Source organism: Gopherus flavomarginatus, chromosome 1 (assembly GCF_025201925.1).
Source record: "Gopherus flavomarginatus isolate rGopFla2 chromosome 1, rGopFla2.mat.asm, whole genome shotgun sequence".
NCBI classification, from domain to species: Eukaryota; Metazoa; Chordata; order Testudines; family Testudinidae; genus Gopherus; species Gopherus flavomarginatus.
In genome coordinates this window covers 231,690,481-231,711,310 of record NC_066617.1, presented here as the reverse complement: position 1 = coordinate 231,711,310, position 20,830 = coordinate 231,690,481, and the positions used below count along the sequence as shown (strand labels likewise).

The 20,830-nt window shown below is 42.2% G+C and overlaps 2 protein-coding genes across 8 annotated transcripts in view; both read right to left on the bottom strand.

Annotated features, from left to right (window-relative positions):
• Positions 1–15,917, bottom strand: part of VEGFD (vascular endothelial growth factor D) — a 38,363-nt gene extending 22,446 nt beyond the window's left edge. Inside the window, exons 1-2 of one of the 2 annotated variants that reach the window (XM_050964366.1) lie at positions 15,828–15,917; positions 15,087–15,116 (exon numbers count right to left, since the gene is read on the bottom strand). In XM_050964366.1, the coding sequence (XP_050820323.1) occupies positions 15,087–15,116; positions 15,828–15,836 (39 nt within the window). In that variant the 5' untranslated portion in view covers positions 15,837–15,917. Of the gene's footprint in view, positions 1–15,086; positions 15,780–15,827 lie in introns of those variants that run through there. The other variant, XM_050964359.1, reaches the window with a different exon arrangement.
• A 90-nt stretch (positions 15,918–16,007) lies between these two features.
• Positions 16,008–20,830, bottom strand: part of PIR (pirin) — a 104,229-nt gene continuing 99,406 nt past the window's right edge. For all 6 annotated transcript variants that reach the window (XM_050964511.1, XM_050964521.1, XM_050964484.1 and 3 more), the window contains 2 exons: positions 18,091–18,157; positions 16,008–16,444 (listed from right to left, as the gene is read on the bottom strand). In XM_050964511.1, the coding sequence (XP_050820468.1) occupies positions 16,329–16,444; positions 18,091–18,157 (183 nt within the window). In that variant the 3' untranslated portion in view covers positions 16,008–16,328. The remainder of the gene's footprint in view (positions 16,445–18,090; positions 18,158–20,830) is intronic.

The window sequence follows — 20,830 nt, the reverse complement described above, 5'->3', positions numbered from 1 at the left end:
GCTGCTTGGATGCTATCCAACTATGGTTGATCCAGCCTTTAAAATAATTTGTGTATTAATCACCACAGCACTGAAATGGCCAGTTACTTTGGTGTCGCATGTCTTTGTGCAGTGTATCTGAAAATAACCTAGTTTCTATTCATATTTATTAAAATGCATTAGTCAATAGCCATTATGGGCCCAGTTTTCAGAGACATGGAACACCCATAGCTCCCATCAACCTTCACTGGAATTATGAATACTTGGTACACCTGGTTACTAGAGCCTATGAGATGATGTGGCCAAACACGTCCTGTGCTACTTGTGTGTTGAGTTGTGCAAAGACTCATTTTTTCAGTTCAGTGGCTAAACTGAAACATTTTAAAAAAATTGAATTTGTTTCGGGTTGAGCCAGAGTGAAATTTGTTTGGTGAAACAAAATGTTCCCAAAGTGTTTGTTTTCCATTAACTGAAATATTTTCTTTTGATTTTGAGGTTTTTAAAATGTTTTTACATCTAAAAAATTAAATTGTGGGAGATTCCAAAATGAAACATTTTTCTGGGATTAAACATCAAAATGGTTCATTCCAGAATGAAATAAACCATTTCAACGTTTCTGATTTTTTTTTATACCCAGCTAAAACAATTTGCCGAAACTGATCCAAATCTGTGAATTGTTTAGGATGACCCAATCTGAAAATTTTTAGCAAAAAAATATTTTGCACAAAAAGTTTTACCTAGTTCCACTTGTAGAATTACTTAGGTATTACTTGGATAATAGCAAACCTCCTTCCCTCCCAGCCTACCCCATCACCAGCTAATGTCAAGCCACCACAAAGACCCATATATTATGTGGAGACTCCTCTGTTTTGCCATCCACTCTTGGGTTTAAGCCATGGTGGCAGGCTTGTGTGGGCTCTGCAGTGGCATGAACTCCACTCGAGGAATTCCAATATCATCATCGTTACTATTATTATTACTGTACAGTCTAGGAGCCCTAGTCATGGATCAGGACCCCATTGTGCTAGGTGCTGTACAAACACAGAACAAGACAGTCTCTGTCCCAAAGAGCTTACAATCTAAGTAAAAGACAAGAGACAATGGATAGATACAGACAGGTAGTTGGGGAAGTACAAGGAAACAAGACAATATTGTTCAGCATGATAGGCAGTAGTCTGGGAAACCAGCTGCTGAATTGTCCATTTTTTTTGTAGACTTATCGTGAAACAGTGACTTTCACATTTGCAGTGCTCTATACACCTCTACCTTGATATAACGCTGTCCTTGGGAGCCAAAAAATCGTACTGTATTATAGGTGAAACCGCATTATATCGAACTTGATTTGATCCAGCAGAGTGCACAGCCAGCCCCTCCGAAGCACTGCTTTACCGCTTTATATCCAAATTTGTGTTATATTGGGTCACGTTATATCAGGGTAGAGGTGTACTAAAATTATGAGAGAAAACCTTGAGCAGCTTGAAAACATCAGACTTGCAAAAGTAAATCATAGCCTTATTAACAACCTACTGCAGTACCCTATAAAATCCTGTATCAAGAGTCCAGCTTTACTATATGTCTAACAAACTGGGATCTGGCTTGCAGTCATTATGACATCACCAGCAATGGTATGTCATTTCTGAGTATCATTATGGAAATTCTCTATTTCTCGACATTCCATCTGAACAATATTTCTGAATTTATATCAGCTATGAAATCATGACACATGAATTCCCATCTGTGACACTATCCACTGTGAAGTACTTGCCTATAAGTATGTTATAAATTATAAATTAGCAAAGTACTTGATTTGCACATCGCACATGATAATAATTAGCTACAGTAATGTGCAAATCAAGCACTTTGCTAATTATCAACATGATCCTAAACAAGTAATTACATTTTTTGGCTTCCTAGTAATAGAGTTCCAATTTTAACATTGCTGTCTTGTATGAAATGGGCTGAACCTGAACTTGATGGCCTCTTACTTTGTTATAGGAAGCCGGCTTAATACTCAGACAGTAAAGTTCCATGACCTCATTCTAGGTCTAAGTGGTCATTATTTGGCTGTTGAATATTGCGCACCTGTCTGGCGGACAGCTCACTTACCAAATCTCTGGACGTGCAACTTCATGCTGTAATGGATTAAAATGAACACTCATTCAATAGTTTTCCATTGTGGCATGTGTGCTTCTACCCAAAATTGGGAGAGAGACACACATAGCTCATGAGTACAGGCAAACCATGGCCAACTTGAATTTACCAATTCAGGACTACCTTCAGAACCTTCCAAAGACACATCTGAAATCTTGCAAGGTTTTTGGGGATTGGGCTAAAGTTCTTAAAGCATCCTCATTCCATCCTGAGGCACATGGGAAAGAGTTCTGGGATAATGCTAATGTCCCAAACAAACATCTGATTGCCAACCCCACTAAAAAACTCCTAGGCTTCAACCTACCCTGGAAACAATGGTCCGCATTGAACCATTTCAGAACTTTGCACAGCAGACGCTGTCATCTCTTACAGCTCTGCAAGATAAGAGACAATGCACAATGTGCATGCCAGTCGCAAAGTACGGATCACATTGTAAATCAGTGCTCGCTTTGATTGTTTGCCGGTGGCATGTCAGACTTATGCCAAACCACTTCTGAAGCTACTTACTGGTTCACTAATATGGACTTAAGTTATTTGAACATTGCTACTCACCACTCTTGCCTTAGGATATTCCTATCTGCCTCTAACATTTTAGAAAAAAAGTGTAAGCTATCCCATTGTATTGGGATTTCCGTATCATTCAGACCATATAGTTTGTTGTCATTGTTACAGAAGGGCCCATACAGTGATGAGCTGGAGGGCTCACAAAAGCTGCTTGTTGACAGAGCCAGTTTGAGGGCCCTGTAAAGGAGAATTTTATCTTTACTTTTTTAAAAGGCAGTCTCTAGCTCTTTCCCTTGCAAAGATAACCTTGAAAATGTAAACGTGTTGTGCACAAATGGAGAGCTAGGATTGACAAGAATATGCAGCTGGGCTCAATTTCTGCAACAGGAAGTTGGAAAAAACTTAAAGATTCCCCCTCCTCCTCCCCCCCCGTACACATTGGTTATGTAAATTGTGTCAGTTATGTTTGGGGTATATCCCAAAATCTTCAGCATGGCCCTCTGCATAGTGATGTGATAATCATGGACAGACAGCAGCAATTGTTTCACAACACGCTCCAAAATGCTAAGGCTGTTAACATATTCAGCCCTCTCTGAATATGCTCTTTACCGCCATGACCTCTTGCATCTTCCCCCTGTAACTATAGGACCACATAGGCAATGCATTGTTAGTCCCTGCATCTCCAGCAATGCATGAGGAAGAGGAGAAGACATGGCCAAGTTGCTGCTACACCAAGTGGGAATCCTGCAGCCCAACTCTCTCCCTATTAGTGCCTGCCTGTCCAGCTGTCAACCAAAGTTTGAAGAGTTCATACTGGGAGGGAGCCTGGAGCTCTGTTCTCCCAAGCGCTAGCCTAGGCGAGATCCATCGGCTACTCACAACAGGTAGGGGAGACCTCCCACATTCATTGGACACCTGCCTGCATCAAAAAGTAAAGAGGGTCCATTTCTCCAACTGACCACACCCACAGAAGGGACCTCCTCTCCACCCATCCAGCCCCTCTACAGTCAGAGAGCAGGACAACTTGCCTGCCATCACTGCTGCAAAAGAAGCTGCAGGATAACATGTCTGCACCACCAGCGTGGTGTGAGGAAGAGCACTGGAGCATGGTGGCTTGTGAGGTACTGGGGCCTAGGGTAGGGATGTAAGGATGGAGGAGGGAGAGTCTGTAATGGGTGGATTTCTGGGAGTAAAAATATGTAAAATTAATCAATTTTTGTCTGGATTTTGCATGAGGGAGGATGGAATTGATGGATTTGTCTTAGGGGGAGTATTCTACCCAGGGAATTTCACATGTATCACTGACAGGGGGAATATTTCATGGAGCCCCTCATTAAAATCTTGGCAGCACATTCTTGGACCACTACCTAAAACTTCAGAGACAGAGAAACATGCTTATCATGTTCCAACTGTGCGATCCCATGCATGAGGAAAAGTTCCTTCCTATCTCCCATATCCTAGTAACTGACTCTGTGAAATAGGAGGTTTAATTAATCTTTTGCTTCTTAATCTTCACATTCATAGCCACAAAATGGACATAAAATGGCTACTGGCTTAGCTGAATATGATGTGTTTTCACAGCAAAACTATATTAGTTACATTGTAATTTCAAGGACGCAGCTGTTCTATAGTTTGATTGATTTCGCCACTGGAATTGCATCCTTTGTAAAGCTACAGCAAATGCAGATCAGACTTCTAGCACTTTAACAGCATGCTTATACTATCAATGCCCTCAGAGACATATGCAAAGTAATGTGCTTTGGCTTCTATCTTTGGGTTTCACTCTGAGCCTTTGAACTGGATGAACTCAAAAACTCAAAGGAAGCAAAAAAAACAACAACAAAAAACCCTGCAGATTTTCACCAGATTTTAAGGTAAAGCCATAAATAAACTCAAGTCAATTCAATTTTTTGTCATGCTTGCTGCAGTTAAGTGCTGCTAATATTTTATCAAAAGGCATCTCACAAATATATTCCCCATTCCCCCCCTTGCCCCCCCCCATTAGCCAGTAGTAGCTTTTTTAGTAAAAGGCGGGGATGTGGGTGTATGCTTGCGGAAAGGAGTCATGGAGGGTTTAGGGAGTCAGTTTGCTCTCCCATTTAAACAACACTACTTCTCAGAATCAGGTTGCAAGGTTTATGAATGATAGCAAGCTCTCAATGAGTTTGGAGTTTGTAACATAAACATTTCACACTGCTCTAATAAGAGATCTCTTGGTTTTCTTACTGCAGAGCAGAGTCGGCCAAGAGAACACAACCACACAACATTCTGGAGGCTAATCACAGAGACAGCAGTCCCACAGATAAATATGAAATTAACAAGAATGGTCCTAATGGAGCAGTGCAGCGCTGTCCCTATACTCTAAGATTGGTGCAAAGGAGTCCTAGGACAACCTCAATCTCTCTCCGTGGAAGGTCCACTGCTATGGGGAGCTTCACCACCACAGGCCTGGCTGCAGGGACCATTCCAAGGCAGAGGTAGCATGTGGCAGGCATGGAGCTGTGCTCCCGCAATTCTTCGCGCTTTTAGTGGCCTTCAGGACGGCTCCAGGGACTGTACCTGAATAGGGAAGATGCCAACTGCATTCCATCCATCCTTGGCTGGTGGCTGATTGGGGCCCATGTTTTCATCTCAATTATTATTGTTGTTTTTAATGTATGCATGCTGCCCACGCCCTCTCCTCTAAGTGTTCAGTCCGGATCCATGTGGGGCTAAGGAGCTGCACAGGCAGGAGGAGAGCTGCTGCAGCCAGACCACCTCGTGCTTATACTGGAGGAGCCAGAGAAAAAGACTGGAGGGAGACTCCTAAAGCTCCTGGAAGGGGAAACCACTGACAAGCTCAGTGAGAAGAAGATGGGAGAGGAGAAGCAAGAAGGACAGCTACTGGGAGGCAGAGAGAGGAAAGAAGCAGTGCTGGAGGTGGTGGGGACCTGCCCCATCTTAGCCCACAATAGTTGAGGTAGTGGATTCCATACCCCTTCTCACGCACACGCATGCTTCCCCATGCAAAATCCAATAGCTTAGGATGTGAAAGGGCATCAGTGAATTCCATCCTAAATGCACTGGGATTGTCTAAGTCAGTACGAGCTAAATGGTACCATCTGCTTTGTAGTTCTTATTAAAACACTCTTTGGACCATTGTTTGAATAAATACCATACTCACCCATACTTTCCCGTGATGCTGTAATATTTTCTTTCCAAATTGACATTAGGCTTGGAACAGTACAGAATTCCACTCCAGACACTGATTAGTAATATTGTATCACAGAGAATATTAGGAGCTAATTTAATACTGTGACGGGCACACATGTCAAGAAATGTCCTATTACAGGGGTATATGAATGTTTCCAGGGAGTTGCCATTTGAGTCTGGCAACTGTCCATCATTTGCAAGGCCCAGGACAATGATTCTGGACTGTCCCAGACATGAAGAAGCGAGCTAGAGAATCTGAATATGCACTATTCATTGCAAAAGCAGCAAAGAGTCCTGTGGCACCTTATAGACTAACAGAGGTTTTGGAGCATGAGCTTTCGTGGGTGAATACCCACTTCGTCCCACGAAAGCTCATGCTCCAAAACCTCTGTTAGTCTATAAGGTGCCACAGGATTCTTTGCTGCTTTTACAGATCCAGACTAACACGGCTACCCCTCTGCTACTATTCATTGCAAATATTCTTTTAATGCCATGGAGCTTTCTGTTGTTTTGTCCTCTCATCAGTATCCGGTTCTGACCTGCGTTGCTTTAATCAATGACTTAGAACTGTGACTAACCAATCAAAGAAGCAGGATTTCTAAATGTCACTGTATAATGCAGAGTGACTGCCATCACTGACTGAAATTATGTTACCTCTCCCTCATGCATACAATTTCCTGGAACTGTAATTTTTCTTAAGTAATATTTCCCTAGCCGGTCAGTCAAGTATCCAAAGGAAAAGGCTTCTGAATCATGTTCCTAATTCAAATTAAAGGGCTTGGCCAATTGTGCGCATCACTCTCCACTGGCAGCACTACAAAGAGTACGCCAACAAGGTGCAAACGTCTTGCACTTGAACAGGAGCCAAACTTAACTCTTAAGATCCACGCAAACAGCACTGTTGCAGTCAGTGGTGCTGCAGGCGTGTCGTCAGGTGCAGCATGAAACTCACAGCTAGAAAAGTGGCTATGGCTGAAATACAGCCACCTGCAAAACAAGCCCTGGAATCGTCCCTTTCCAAACCTCAGTGTGATGCCCATTCAGTCTTGCAAAATGTCATCCATTCCATAGCATGTCTCCAGCTGGCTACCTGATGCAGTTCTGTTTAGATCCCGAGGACCCTAGATGGCGTTGTATCACCAGCTAAGGAGACAGAAGTCATACACTAGAAATCATATTTGGTGGGGGGAAGAGGGAGGGGGGAAGAGTAGGCACGTAAATGCAGCTCAACAAGCAAAATAATCTGAACATGAGCAAACTAGTATGCTGTGTTTGTTTGCTCTGCTATCTATACACACAGAAAACCGTGACTATTTGCATAGTTATCATGAAAATCCAAATTCTGCCTCGCCCCTCACGCGGGTGCACAGTGTTTGGTGGGGGGAATGTCGCAAGGGCCTTTCTCCTTCTGCCCTGCCCCTGCAGTCTGTGCAAGGGCTAGGCACCGTACCCCTAAGGGGATGGGGAGGAGACAGGGCAGATCCATAGTAGCCCCAAAGGGACGGGCACGGTGCAAGGGGAGCAAGGATGTAGTACCACATGTGCAGGGCCATCCTTGGGGGGTGCGGGGCCCAGGATAAATCAACCTTCCTGCTAGTCTCCTCACCATCCACCCAGCGCACCTGGCCACTGCTCACCTCCTCACCCCCAACCCCACTGTCCACCTGCCACTTGCCTCCTCACCCGCCTGCCCGCTGCTCACCTGCCCGCTAATCTCCTCGCCATCCATCCAGGGTACCCATCCCACCCCTCCGCCCGCTGGTCTCCTCCTCGCCATCCGCCTGCCTGTCACCTCATTGTTCACCTCCTCACCCTGCTCGCCTGCCTGCCTTCTGCCTCACCTCCCCACCTGAATATCAGGACAAATGGCGTCCCAACCGTACATTGGTTGGGATGCAGGACAAAGAGCTAAATATCGGGACAGTCCCGATTTTATTGAAGCGTGGGGCCCCCCAAAGTGCCCCGATTCTCCCTACCCAAGGGACAGCTCTGCACATGTGCTTTCATTGTGTGCCAGCGAGCTCTGAGAGATATCCTGCCTCCTTGGAGCAGAATGCCTCCTACTGCTCACCTGGGGCAGTTGGGCACCCCTCCACTGCGTACTATGGCTGTGCCTTCAGGGCAGGAGTTAGCCCAAGGGACTGAAAACAATGTTTATTTTAAAGCCCCTTTTGATATAGCAGTGGTCAGCTTTTATAAGTGCACTCACTTGCTATATCAAGAGGGTTTAAAATAAACATTGTCCCCGGTCACTTCACTATAACAACACAACTGCTATGTGAGGTTTTTTAAGATAATGATTTTTAAAAAGCCCTCAACAAAAAGAAATCTAGATTTAAAGCAGTGCATAAGAATACGCTGTTTCAAGTGGGTGGTGAGTGGTCAATACTGTGCGTGTGGGTAAACGCTACTCAGGCCTCATCCACTCTGGGGATTGCACCAAGCCGCTGGAGTACCTGCACCAGTAGAAAGCCACTACTGCAGACAGGCAAACCTGCTACAAGCCCTAATTTGCACAAGAGTAGCTTATCCCTTTTTCAAGCAGGCTAGCCTTGTTTCTGATTTGTTTGTCTATGCTAGGAGTTTGCACCAGTGCAACAACACTGATGACTTGTTGCTGGTGGTACAGCTGAAGCAAATCTCTCATGTAGACCAGGCATGAGTAAGGGATGCAGAGGAAGACCATCAATAAGTAAATGTTTGCTATATCCAAGTTACTTGCTTATTTTTATTTCACTGTGATCACCAACCAGCAGAATGGTGACCCCCCCACGATTGTCTAAAAATGTCTTCTACTCCCCATCTACCATAGCTTCTCCCCACCAGTTTTATAGCCTTCCAGTTGTGGACCAAGATTGATGTCCATGTTTAGTTAGCTGCTGTCTTTAGTTCAAACAGCTAATGATTGATTGAAAGCATCTGCCAGCCTGTGTTTGATTACCCTAAACAGCTCATAGTATTAAGAGAGGTCTGCTGAATCTCCAGACATTACATTTCCTACTGAGACTGTGCAGTCAGGAGGATTTCTCCTGCTGTTTCTCATGAACAAGAGTTGTGCTATCTAAGGTAACAGCATTATTAGTTTCCTTTCCAAATGGCTAAGAAAAAAGTCAAGGACTAATGCAGTGTGGGATGGCAATAAAACAGAATTCTGCTTTAATCTTCCTGTGTTGCTTTGAAAGTTGATGAGAGATAGAAGCCAGGAACAAACCGGCTTTCTCCATGATTTACTTGGAGGGAAATTGTACTCTTCAGGGGAAGTATAGGAACATTGTGCAGGTTTTGTAAGACATTGCTCATAGTGACTATCAACTTCAGTCATCATAAATCAACATCAGCAAAGGTACAGCAAAAGCAAGAACTGTTGTTGAAAGCCACTGTTTCATATTGGTGGTTTCAAACAGTTTGCTAACTGCTATAGAAAGTGAAGTGTAAGGAACGCTGAAGAGATGCCTAGTTAAAAGTGGGGAATGTTTTCCAGCACCCTTGAAACTCCCTTTCTGTTGGTCACTGTGTGCTAGACTCTGCTTCCAGGTATTGTAGCCTCCACAAGGAAAGAGTCAGATGTGATAGGAAACTCACTGACTCATCTTTTTACGAAAGGTGGGCAAAATCTTCTGCAGAACAGAGCCACTGATCACAGCTGGAACTTGAGAAGGAGCTAAGATGCTGTGTTTTAGATTTGCAAAATCTCTTCAATTGGATTTTGGTTTTTCAGGGTGTTGCATCCTACAAGCTCATCTTTAAGGAGGTCAGCCTCAGAATTTAATGTCACACACACTTACTCCACAGCTTCCAATTTCCTGACCTCAACAGCAGGGTTATAGATGGCACTGCACTGATGCATAGTTTTTTGTCTGAAAGACAATGCCAGTGTGGTCATTAAGGGACAGAGCATGACTGGCTTTTGGAAAGGAAAAACAGAACCCCCTCCTCCCTGGGCACCCTGCATGAAGACCATTTATATTCAAACTCCCTGTGATCGCAGAGGCATAAGGCCTGCTCTAGCTATGTACCTCCCAAGATGAAGATCATATTGAAGACAGACCCACGCCCCCTTTCTCAACATTGTGCAGCAGAGCAAGCTGGGTGGACTGGTGAGGGCCATGCCACAGGCATGGATGTACCAGTTGTGCTCTGGAGGCAGTTTCTACCTCTGGTAAGCCTCCTGTGGGAATCCCAGTCTGATGGGCCTCCGGAAGATTGTTGGACTGCAAACAGCCTCTACAGATTTAACTGTATGAGTGTGAAGTGCCTAGAAAATGGGTGGTTTTAACTGTGTGTGGATGCATGAGTAATTAGAGAAGGTACAGTGGTTTTCATGGGGCTGGGGAATATCTAGAATCCCTTACCTTGCAGTTAAGTTTAGCAGAGGAGTTCCAGTCCAATGGTCTTCCTCAGGTCTGTAAGCCCAGGGCTCCTCTCTAATAACTACAGGAGATCTGTCAGAGGGAGCAGACTTCAACAGGAGAGGTGGGCTGTGGATCTAACAACTTAGGCTTCATCTCTCTGTTTCAAAGAGGGGTTGGCAGAGAGTGAAAAGAGGCAGGGAAAGTTGAAGGCCAAGTTTCAGAGATGAGGAACTTGCACTTCCATTACAAAGACAGCTGTAGTGTTAGAGAACAGAAGTAGCTGACGGATCTGAGCAGTTCCATTGGCTTTTCTTGGTGGAGATCAATTGGGTTATGATGAATAAAAGGAATAGCTCTCTTAGTATTTAATTTTAAAGTTCTGGAAAAAGTGATCTATGCCTGTGATACTTAAAAATAGAGAATTTCTGGGAGAGAGATAGGAAAAGATGGTTGGAGTTATTTAGCTAGCAGATTCCTAAAAATAAGAGACTGTCAGGATAAAATTTCAGCAAGGGAACATTTCTTAATGTTTCCTCTGCAAAAATTAATAAATAGTCTTCAAAAAAGTGACATGGAAAATGCAATTATTGTCTGAACAGCCAGTGTGCCAAATTTTGCAGCCTGGGTCCAATCATTAAAGTGTGAATTAGAAGGATTTCCAATTTTGTGCCAATTGCAACACGACCTTCACTGTAGAGTCACTACTGATGCCTGCCATTATTTTAGATGGGGCTGGCAGCATTATCTATTATGAAGGATGCCTCACACTTCCCATTAGAAGACTTTGTTTTCAGTTGCTCATAACTTTACCAAACTTTAACTGTTCAGGATGAACTTTTTCCTGGCTAAAGTCTGCCTCTGGCTGAATTTTGTTTTTGGAAAGTTTCAGCCAAAATGCTTCAGCCATTTCCGTGAATGAGTTTACAGAAAAAATACACCATTTAGCTCATGTTAAAAAAGCTGGTGACCTTTAACTTAGAAGCTCCCGCTCCCTTCAGGCAGTGGAGCAGTTACTTGAAGTTTGATAAGCAGGTGGCCTTTGTGTCAGGAATGTGCCTTTTGCCATTCGCATGAAAATCCACCCAAATTATCAGCCTTTGAAAAAGCACAGCTCTCACATGTTCTGTAGAGATGATTTAGAGTTTAGCAGCTGAAATCTCTAAAGGTTCCATCTGCACTGAGCATGCTCCAGCCCAGAGTGAACAAGACTTGACTTGCCCTGTAATTGCAGCTAAGGGTGGCTGGGCCAGGCACAGGCCCCAAAACTGAAAGCAGGGAGTCTGTCCCTTTGGTGCATGCAATGCCCCATCTTCTGGGCTCAGGCAGTGTGGAGAAGGACATTGCCTAATTTGAACGCACAGGGATCAAGAGTCAGACCTGAGGGTAGGTGGGGAGGAGATTGGGATAAGGGGCCGAAGGTGGAGGCAGGAAGACTGGCACTGGAGGCTGGCAGGAAGGGAGATGGTGGCTGGAACTGGGCGCCAGGGAGGGAAATGGGAGGGCCGGGGGAGATGTTGAAGCTGGGGCAGAGAACTGGGATCAGAGACAGAGCTGGGGGGCAAGAGGGGGTGGAACTGTCAAGGCTGGGATTGGAAACCACTGGGCAGGGGAGACATATTTAGCAACGAGCCAAGGTGTGAGGGGACAACTGAGACAGGCTGGGCAAAGAGAGCTGGACAAGGAGCCCGGTGAAGTGGAGACACTGAGAATGGAGGAGGAGCCCAGGATGGGAGACTGAGATTGGGAACCGGTGGGAATTGGGAAGATGGGAAGGAGAATCAGTGAGTAGATGATGATGAGAGAAACAGCTTAGATGGAGATGCTGGGAGGGGAGGAACTGGGTCTGGTTGGGCAAGGATACCTGGAGTGGGATGAGGAGTTAGAGAACTGAATACCAGTTAGATGAGGAGAATGGGTCTGGCATGAGGAGCCGGGAGTAGCGAAGAGACTGGGCAGGGCAGAAGGGTTCAACTTGGGGTGAGGCCTGTAGGATTCCCAACACTGTATTTAAAAAATAAGAGACTGTTCTCTTAGCATCCCCACTCTACCCCTTCTCCTGATAGTATCACCTTCATCAATAATAATTAATAAGCATCATCTACATTCACCAGGCATATTTCTATCTACTTTTTGCAGCACTCAGCAAGGCCTGGTCTTGTTGTACAGAGATGAAAAAATAATGGACGTCCCTTGTAATAAGGGAATGTTGGCAATCCTAGGTGGGGAGAAGGGGGAATGGGCAGAAGGGTCTGTGCCCACTAAAGACTCTACCCTACAGAGCCTGGAATGCAACCCAAAATTCCTGGGGTTCTCAACATTCCTCTGCAGTCAGCAAATATCTGTGAAACCTACTGGCAAAGTGTGTATCTCATCCCCCCCCTCTAGCACTGGGCCACACTGAGGAGACACCTACCATTGCTATTAGTTACACTCTTACCTCAAATGGCAGAGGTCTGTGGTGGATCTAAAGGTTCCAACCCTGCTGATGAACTATGTGGATGGCAATATGATACCACATTATGTTATTTTTTGTGGGGTGGGGGTTAATTTGGGAAATTCCACACATATTTTGTATGTAAAATATTATTTAGGTTTGCAGAGTCAAGCACGCAAAAATCAATCTTAATTCTGGTATTTTCTAACTTTTGCATGCTTGATTTTGCAACCCAACTAATGTTCCTTAACGGCATGTGAGTGTAATTTTTAATATACTACACACATCTCTATTCTGCGGTTGTTACTCAATCACAGCTCTCATTGACATAAAAGAGCTTTAGAAGTTTATAGTATGAATTGCTATATATTTTCTGTGTTCTGCAACTAAAGTAATGTTTGTAGCATCCTTGGTTACATATGCAGCCCTCTGGGGTGACAGAGCTGCTACTTGCAAGCAGGAGAAATACTTTAACAGTTAAATAGCACCAGATAAGTCACAATATGATCCTACATAGCTATATTTCCTCGCCACATGGCCTCTTAGGTCCATTTACTCCCTTCTGTACGGCATAACAGAAGAGATGATCTTACCCAAGAGGAGCAACTGGGCAGTGGTTAAACTACCAGGGGAAGAGGCCAGACAATAGTAGAAGTGCTGTAGATCGTAGTCTTGCAAAATTCAGGCAGTTAGACTAGATTAATCAAATGGCATTTTCTCCCCCTAACGGCTAGGAATCTATGGATTACGTTAAACATCATTACATTAAAGAGTTGTATTTTTAGGAAATTCATCTGAAGTAAATGCCAAAATAATATCAAAATCTTGATATCAAGAAGTAAAATATCTAAAAACTTAAATGTGCTTAAAACTCAACCACTAATCTCTCTCTTCACAAAAAAAGAGAAGAATATTTCAAGTATGAGAAAGCAGAGAAATTAACTTTGGTTTCATCATGCGGTGAAGTCTACTTGAAACACAGATCTTTTTTTAGAGTGACCTACACCACACCTTCATGTTAGTGCTGGAGAGTAACTGGTCTTATACTGCAGTAATATGTTATGGCCAAACTGTGACTAATTGACAGTGCAGCCAAATGTCAACCATTACAGCTGTACATATGTTGAAAAGACTGTATGACAGTGGCATCATAGTACATACAGTGTGCAGAAAAGCTATTAAGAATATCATAGCTAAATAAGCCATTGTATTTATTCTTGGGGGAGCATATACTGTTACAAAATTCAGTGAAAGATTTTTTACCCACGTAACTATTGGACTATCAATATACTGAATTAGCACTCTGTGCTGTATCTGCAGACAGAGTTCTCATCATATCTTTTACTTCTGTTGTGCACCCAGTCACATATAGGTTTAGTCATCTCCATGGAAGAAACCAATGATTTGTCAATCAAGGTGCAAAGGAAATGAACAAACTGATTATACTAGTCTTCACTGTTTCAAATTAAGACTGTTCACGATGTAAATTAAAACTTCATACCAGGAGGATGCAGAGGGACTAGTCATTTGTCATTCTCAAACACATATCATGCACTAATGCTAATTGACATTCCTGTAGAGGATCTCTGCGTTTGTGTGTGCAACCCAGCCTCTTGGAACAGAGATCAAAATTCAGTGTGTTTTATGGACTAGTATGTGGTCATTGCTTAGTAAAGGAAAACGTTCTCTGAAGTAAGAACAAGAGTAACTTGTGTTGTTTTTTTTCCTTAATGTCACAAGGACTTGCTAGTATCTCAGGTGCACACTGGATTAACTGTGACTTGGAAATTCTACAAACTAGGAATCTTATTTGATTCTTGGTTTCCTTTAGAAATTACTGTCTGGGGGGTATTTACATTTTCTCAAAAAGTCAGATTTGAAAAGTCCCACATTCATGAGGATGCTTCGTCTTAATTTTCAATGTACAAATCCCATTTAGAAGAAAACTGAATCTCTGGTCAATATGCTGTATTATTATCTGTCACTGCATAGGTTAAAAATCTGGATAAAGTCTTTTAACAACAGTGAGAAGAGACATTAATTGGTGGCAAATTACTGAACAAGTGCTTCAGAAGAAATCTTACTATACCTTGTATGTAATTCCCTAGATAATATACTAATGCAAAATGATAAGGAGCATCTATTTTTTAAAAAAAATCTAAATTTTCTGACTTTCAAGTTAATTTTTTATTTTTAAAACCAATATTAAAGGATTTATTTAAGGCAGAAACTTTATAAGGCAAATTTAAAAGGGCAAAACTATCAAACAATGATTATGGATTAAACTATTTAGTACAGAATACTGGTTCCTCTCTGCTTACTTGATATTGGTGTAACTAACAACAATAACTCACACCACCAAATAGGTAAACAAACAAAAATTATTTAGACACTACCGCCACTTCATGCAATGCAATTCATGTATTCTCAGACAAATTGAGATTTGCTGTATTAGTAAATTAAAGCCCACCTACCTTCACAGGTCCATACTCATAATCAGATCCCTGCAGGAAATGCAGAAAAGACACCATGAAAATATTCAAGGTTGCCCACCGTTTGTACATTCTGATGTTTAAGATCCACAGATTACTACGCAGTTGATATCATACAGCTGGAAGGCTCTGTTTCGAAATGCATTTCTTGCAACAATTAAAAAAAAAAAAAGCTTCCAAAATTTCAGTTGTAAATCCAAACAGAATATGCACGTGAGAAAGTAAATAACTGTTGTCTCATCCAACACAATTATAATTCACCTAGACAATGTCATTTCGTAGACTGTTCTTTAGATACATTTGAAAAAAGTTTTTAAGGGTTTGTTTGGTTTTATCGGATACTCTCACAAGTAACCAGGTATAGATTCACATTAACGTTATTAACTGATCTCCCATCTAGACTCACAAAAGGACTCAATTCATTTGTGGTCCAGAAAACATAAAAATATGCTATACTCCGTGCTCTGTGTTACAGCTGCCTTTTAAGATGGTAGTATAACGGCCAATGTTTTGAGCTACAGAGAGCTGTAATCCAACTCTGTATTAAAACTTTTTTCACAACCTTCGTGGAAGCTTGCAGAAGCATGTGTCTTAAATCTGATACAGACTTTGGCAGAAACAGAGTCAAACTTTGGCTCTAATCCCATTCTGTCCCTACCAATAGCATTGCAGTTTTTAAACTAACTGATGCAATCTAGACTGCCATTATTTTAAAAAGATTACCTGAAACATGAAACTTCAGCACACGTTCTTCCACAGCACACGCATTACAATAGCTAGTTCCCGAGATGACTACATACTCTTTTATATCTTCTGGGCTGTAAGATTTGCTTAATGGAGTGTCACAACAGAAAGTAAGTAGTTTAAATAAATAATTTTCTTTAAAGAGACCTTATGAAGCAATAGATTTAAAATAAGAGTCTTTATTGCAGCAAAAGAGAAATATATTTTTGTACACCAAAACAAAATCACTTAATGCATTTCCACACACATGTACATATATATGCAGAAATGTAGTATTAACCCTCAAAAAACATTAATCACACATACACACCTTGGTAATTAGGTATACTAAATATACGCTACTGGACTGATTCAGTAATTTTTATTCATATAAGTAGTTCCACTGAAGGCAACAGGACTACTCACATGTGTAAGGGTTTGCAGGATCAGACCCTAATGATGTAAATATGAAACACCCAGCTATACTCTTAACATTGCAGATCATTGGTTTCCTATCTTTGACTTCCAGGTGGCAGCTCTCTCAAATCCATTTTTTGCATTTCTGTAATCATCAATTGCTTGTATAATTTCTTCCTGAGTATTCATCACAAATGGCCCTATGATAGAAAATAATTTTAATCCAATATTTTCAGCTGTGATCTGTTAGTTAATAGAAAAATTATTTTTGAAACACACATTGTTATATTATTTGTGGCTTTAGTCTTTTGCCATCTGTTTTCTGAATGCAACATTCTACCCCTGCCAACCAGTTTGTCCCCAGTGATTGTGGCTTGACCTTGTTGTATTGCTTCATTCAGGGATGGCATGGAGTTCCCTTCCCCAGGCAGGATGTGCTGAGTCTTCTGCTCTCTGTGTCTTCCCCTTCCCCACTCCCCTCCTTCCATTTGCAAGGGGAATCATAGGGTTTCAACAGGTCCTTTGCCAAAGGGGGAATTTCACCCTGTATGAATAGTGCCTTTCCCCACTACATTATAATCAGTTAATTAACTATTCATTTTAATTCAAATACTATTTAATCTAAAAATATTTTAAACTTAAATGCCTCATTTAACATTTGGCTTCTCTGCTCTCCTTCCCACAGTGCTATCCATCCCAAGTACAGCACATGACCCTGTCTGCGTTACTGTAAACTTCCCTTCGGAGGCACTACTTCAGTGTGCTTTAGTGTGGGGAGGCAGTATGTCCTAGTGGCTAGAGCACTGGACTGGGACTTGAAAAATATGGCATCTCTTCCCAGCTGGCGACCTGGGCAAGTTACTTCACCTCTCTGTGCTTCAGTTTCCCCATCTGTAAAATGGGGATAAAGATAGTGATGTCCTTGATAAAGGGTTTTGAGATCTACTGATGAAAAGTGCCATATTAACACCTAGGTATTATTAGTAGTGCAGAAATTCTCAATGGTATCTCTGGAAGTTCTATGGCCTGTGTTTCAGGGGAGACGATCACAATGCTCCCTTCTGGCCACAGATTCCATCATATTTACAAAATGAAGTCAAATGCTGCAGGTTCAGACAGTTATATTTAGACTCCCCTTTAAGAACTTGACCCAAAGCCCACGTAAGTCAAGAGAAGATCTCCTGTTGACTTTAATGGGATTTGAATCAGATTTTAAAGTTTTTAATGAAGGCAGAGACAAAGCAAAGAGAGTCAACAGAAGTGTGGAGAAACTCTAACTTAACTGACTTTCTAGGAAACAGCTTGCTCATACTATCTGCACCCATGGTTCCCAACTTTCCCCCTGCCCACCGCACCATGTCCTGACTCAGATGTCTTTCATTTTCCAGTACACAACTGTCACCCATCATGTTAGTATCTGAGCACTTCCGTCCCCCACAAAAAAAAATCAATAGCAATAGTGAAGTCCCTAATGGATTTCATGGGAGTTTTTTCAGGGTTCATGTTATTTTTAAAATGTTTCAAATAAACATGGATGGAAAACATGCTAAAAGTGAGAAGTATAGTACTTTAAAAATATAGAATATTATATTTTTAGAATACAGAAATACAAAGAATACACCTTGAGTCCAACAGCACTATCTCATATACAAACAAGCTGGCTGGGGAACATGGGAGGCATTGACTTTAATTTTCAGTCACTGTATTCGTGATGGAGAGGAACATAACGGGCTCCAAAAGCTGGCAGGTATGGGAGATGGCGCACATCCTTGGAATTCTTTCTGCTAGTTTACAAGACAAAACCATCAACCAGCCAACCAGTGGTTTGTTTACTAGAAATGCTTACCATGTTGTACCACGGATTCCTTAATTGGCTCCCCAGCGACTAACACAAAATGGCTTATTTCAGGACCCTAAATTGATAAACGGAATGCATTAAATAGCAACATATATTTAGATTATGTTATTATAGATCAGGGGTAGACAACCTATGGCACATGTGCCAAAGGCGGCACGTGCGCCGATTTTCAGTGGCACTCACACTGCCCAGGTCCCGGCCACTGGTCCGGGGGGCTCTGCATTTTAATTTAATTTTAAATGAAGCTTCTTAAACATTTTAAAAACCTTATTTACTTTACATACAGCGATAGTTTAGTTATATATTATAGACTTATAGAAAGAGACCTTCTAAAAACATTAAAATGTATTACTGGCACGTAAAACCTTAAATTAGAGTGAATAAATGAAGACTTGGCACACCACTTCTGAAAGGCTGCTGACTCATGTTATAGATTATATTTAGATAGACATTTTATAGACTGTTGCAGGCTGGCTGGCCCTTTATGGGGAGATAGGCTCAGCCTCGCCTATCACAAATTAGCCTCTGCAATTGATCCTGACTGGCTGGGGAGCAGGTGGCTCAATTCATGTATCAGACTCAGCTGGGGAAGAGCTGGGTGATGGGGAGCAGGGAGACTCAGCTGGAAGAGAGCTACAGAGGGTGGAGTCTCCTGTGACTGGCCCTGGAAGGAGAGGGTGGCATGGCCGGAGGAGGCTGTGAAACACCAACCTCCCGGCAGATGGCCTGGGAATAAATATCCAGTTTGGGGAGAACCAGATTAGAGGAAGGACTCCAGAGAAGAAATCCCAAGGGCCAGTGGTTCAAGTTGGGGCTGGGCCTTCAGGAGAAGCTCAGCACTGTAGGAATAGGCATGGTGAAAGGTAACACAGCTCTTTGGACTAGAGACTGCTACTAGACAGGGCCTCCCTGAGGGGAGATAGGTCCACTGCAGGATAGTTCTTAAGAATAAGAGGGAAACAGAATATCAAGGTTGGAAGGGACCTCAGGAGGTATCTAGTCCACCCCCACCTCCTCAAAGGAGGACTAATCCCCAGACAGATTTTTACCCTAGTTCCCTAAATGGCCCTCTCAAGGATTGAACTCACAAGCATGGATTTAGCAGGCCAATGCTCAAACCACTTAGCTATCCCTCCTGCACTGTGCCTCAGTAGGCCTCATGGGAGCACACGGAGGGAAGTAGTGGCACACAGACAAAACAAGGAACAGATAGTTTTCCTCTGGTATCAAATTCTTTCTGTGTAGTATCTGCTCACATGTATACTTTAGTGTGAAAATTTAGGTGAGAAAATAAATTCCTTTCAGGTATTTAACAACAGATTATACCCAAGGACAGGTCCCGACCAACATCTCCACATGCCAAACAAAACAAAAAGAGAAGCACTGGATACAAAAATCATCTTAATCCAGAGACATGTGGCAAAACATTACAACATGATTCTGTGAAGCCTGCTCACTGTAGTCAATCAAAACCAAAGGGACTACTCATATGAAAAGGGATTTGTGGGATCAGGCCCTAGATTATCACCAATTATACTGGTAGTTTCAAGCTGCAACAATAAAATATGAGCTCAATAGAAGCAGTTAATTAACCCTGACCTCAAAATAACATATGACTTCATCACATTTTTTGCATTTGAAACCATTAGTTATAGGATTTCTGTATCAGTTTACATTTCTGTACTAAGCAAAGTTCAGGAAGCTAACATAATTCCCAGCTAAAATCATTAAGCAAGTATTTGTAAGTTGATCCTGTGAGGGGTGAGGGGATCTACACATTCTCTAGAACTAATCCACACACAGAAGACCTTTTGTTCTCCTTGCAATTACAAGGAAAAAGAAAAATTGTCATTATCTCAAGCGTCTCAAATAAGGATCTAATTTAGCTTTAATAAGATATTTATGGCACAGCAATTAAATACTGATTTTAGGTTTATCAATGAACAGACACACATTATTAAACTTCTAAAAGATGGTTTTAGTAAAAAACTGTTGTTAATATCATGACTGTTGCAACCAGAAACTTCACTCTAGACATACTAGCACAGTGTTTTGGAAATGTAAAGCTAAGTGAGTTTGAGCTGAATATATATATATATTTATTACTAATGATCAAACAACCAATTTAGGCCCTGATTCTGCAAGTTACTCTATGCTGATAGACCCCTGAATACAGGGAGAGAAATGGGGCACTGTGCCAGCACAGGATTCTATCTGTACCAAGTGCTTTTCAGGTTCAGGGCCTTAGATATCTGCAGGATGATTGTTCAGCTTTAGCACATATGAATGACAATAACCATGAATTCACTGCTCAGTGGTATAGACAGTAGCATAATCTGGCCCTAAGGCCTAGCTCAGAATAGGGAGCAGTGCAAGGCCCATACAGCCCAACAGGAAGATCCAAGAGGAGAGTTAGTAAAAAAAATGCAGAAATAAATCATCAAATAAATCATCATGTAGAATACTTTGAAATTTTTCAAACAGCTCTCTCTATGAGAGACACTGTGCCCAAATCTCCTGGAGACAACAACTGCTGTGCCACCCCTTATTTCATATTTATTATAGTAGTACCCAGAGAGATTTTCCTGAGGATCAGGGCCCTGTTGCGCTAGACGCTGTACATACACATCCAACGAGATGGTCCTTATGCTAAAGAGGGTGCAATATCCCATCTGTAGCAAGCCAGAGCTACTGGCTGCTGTGGAGGAATGGTATTCCAAAACCCTGC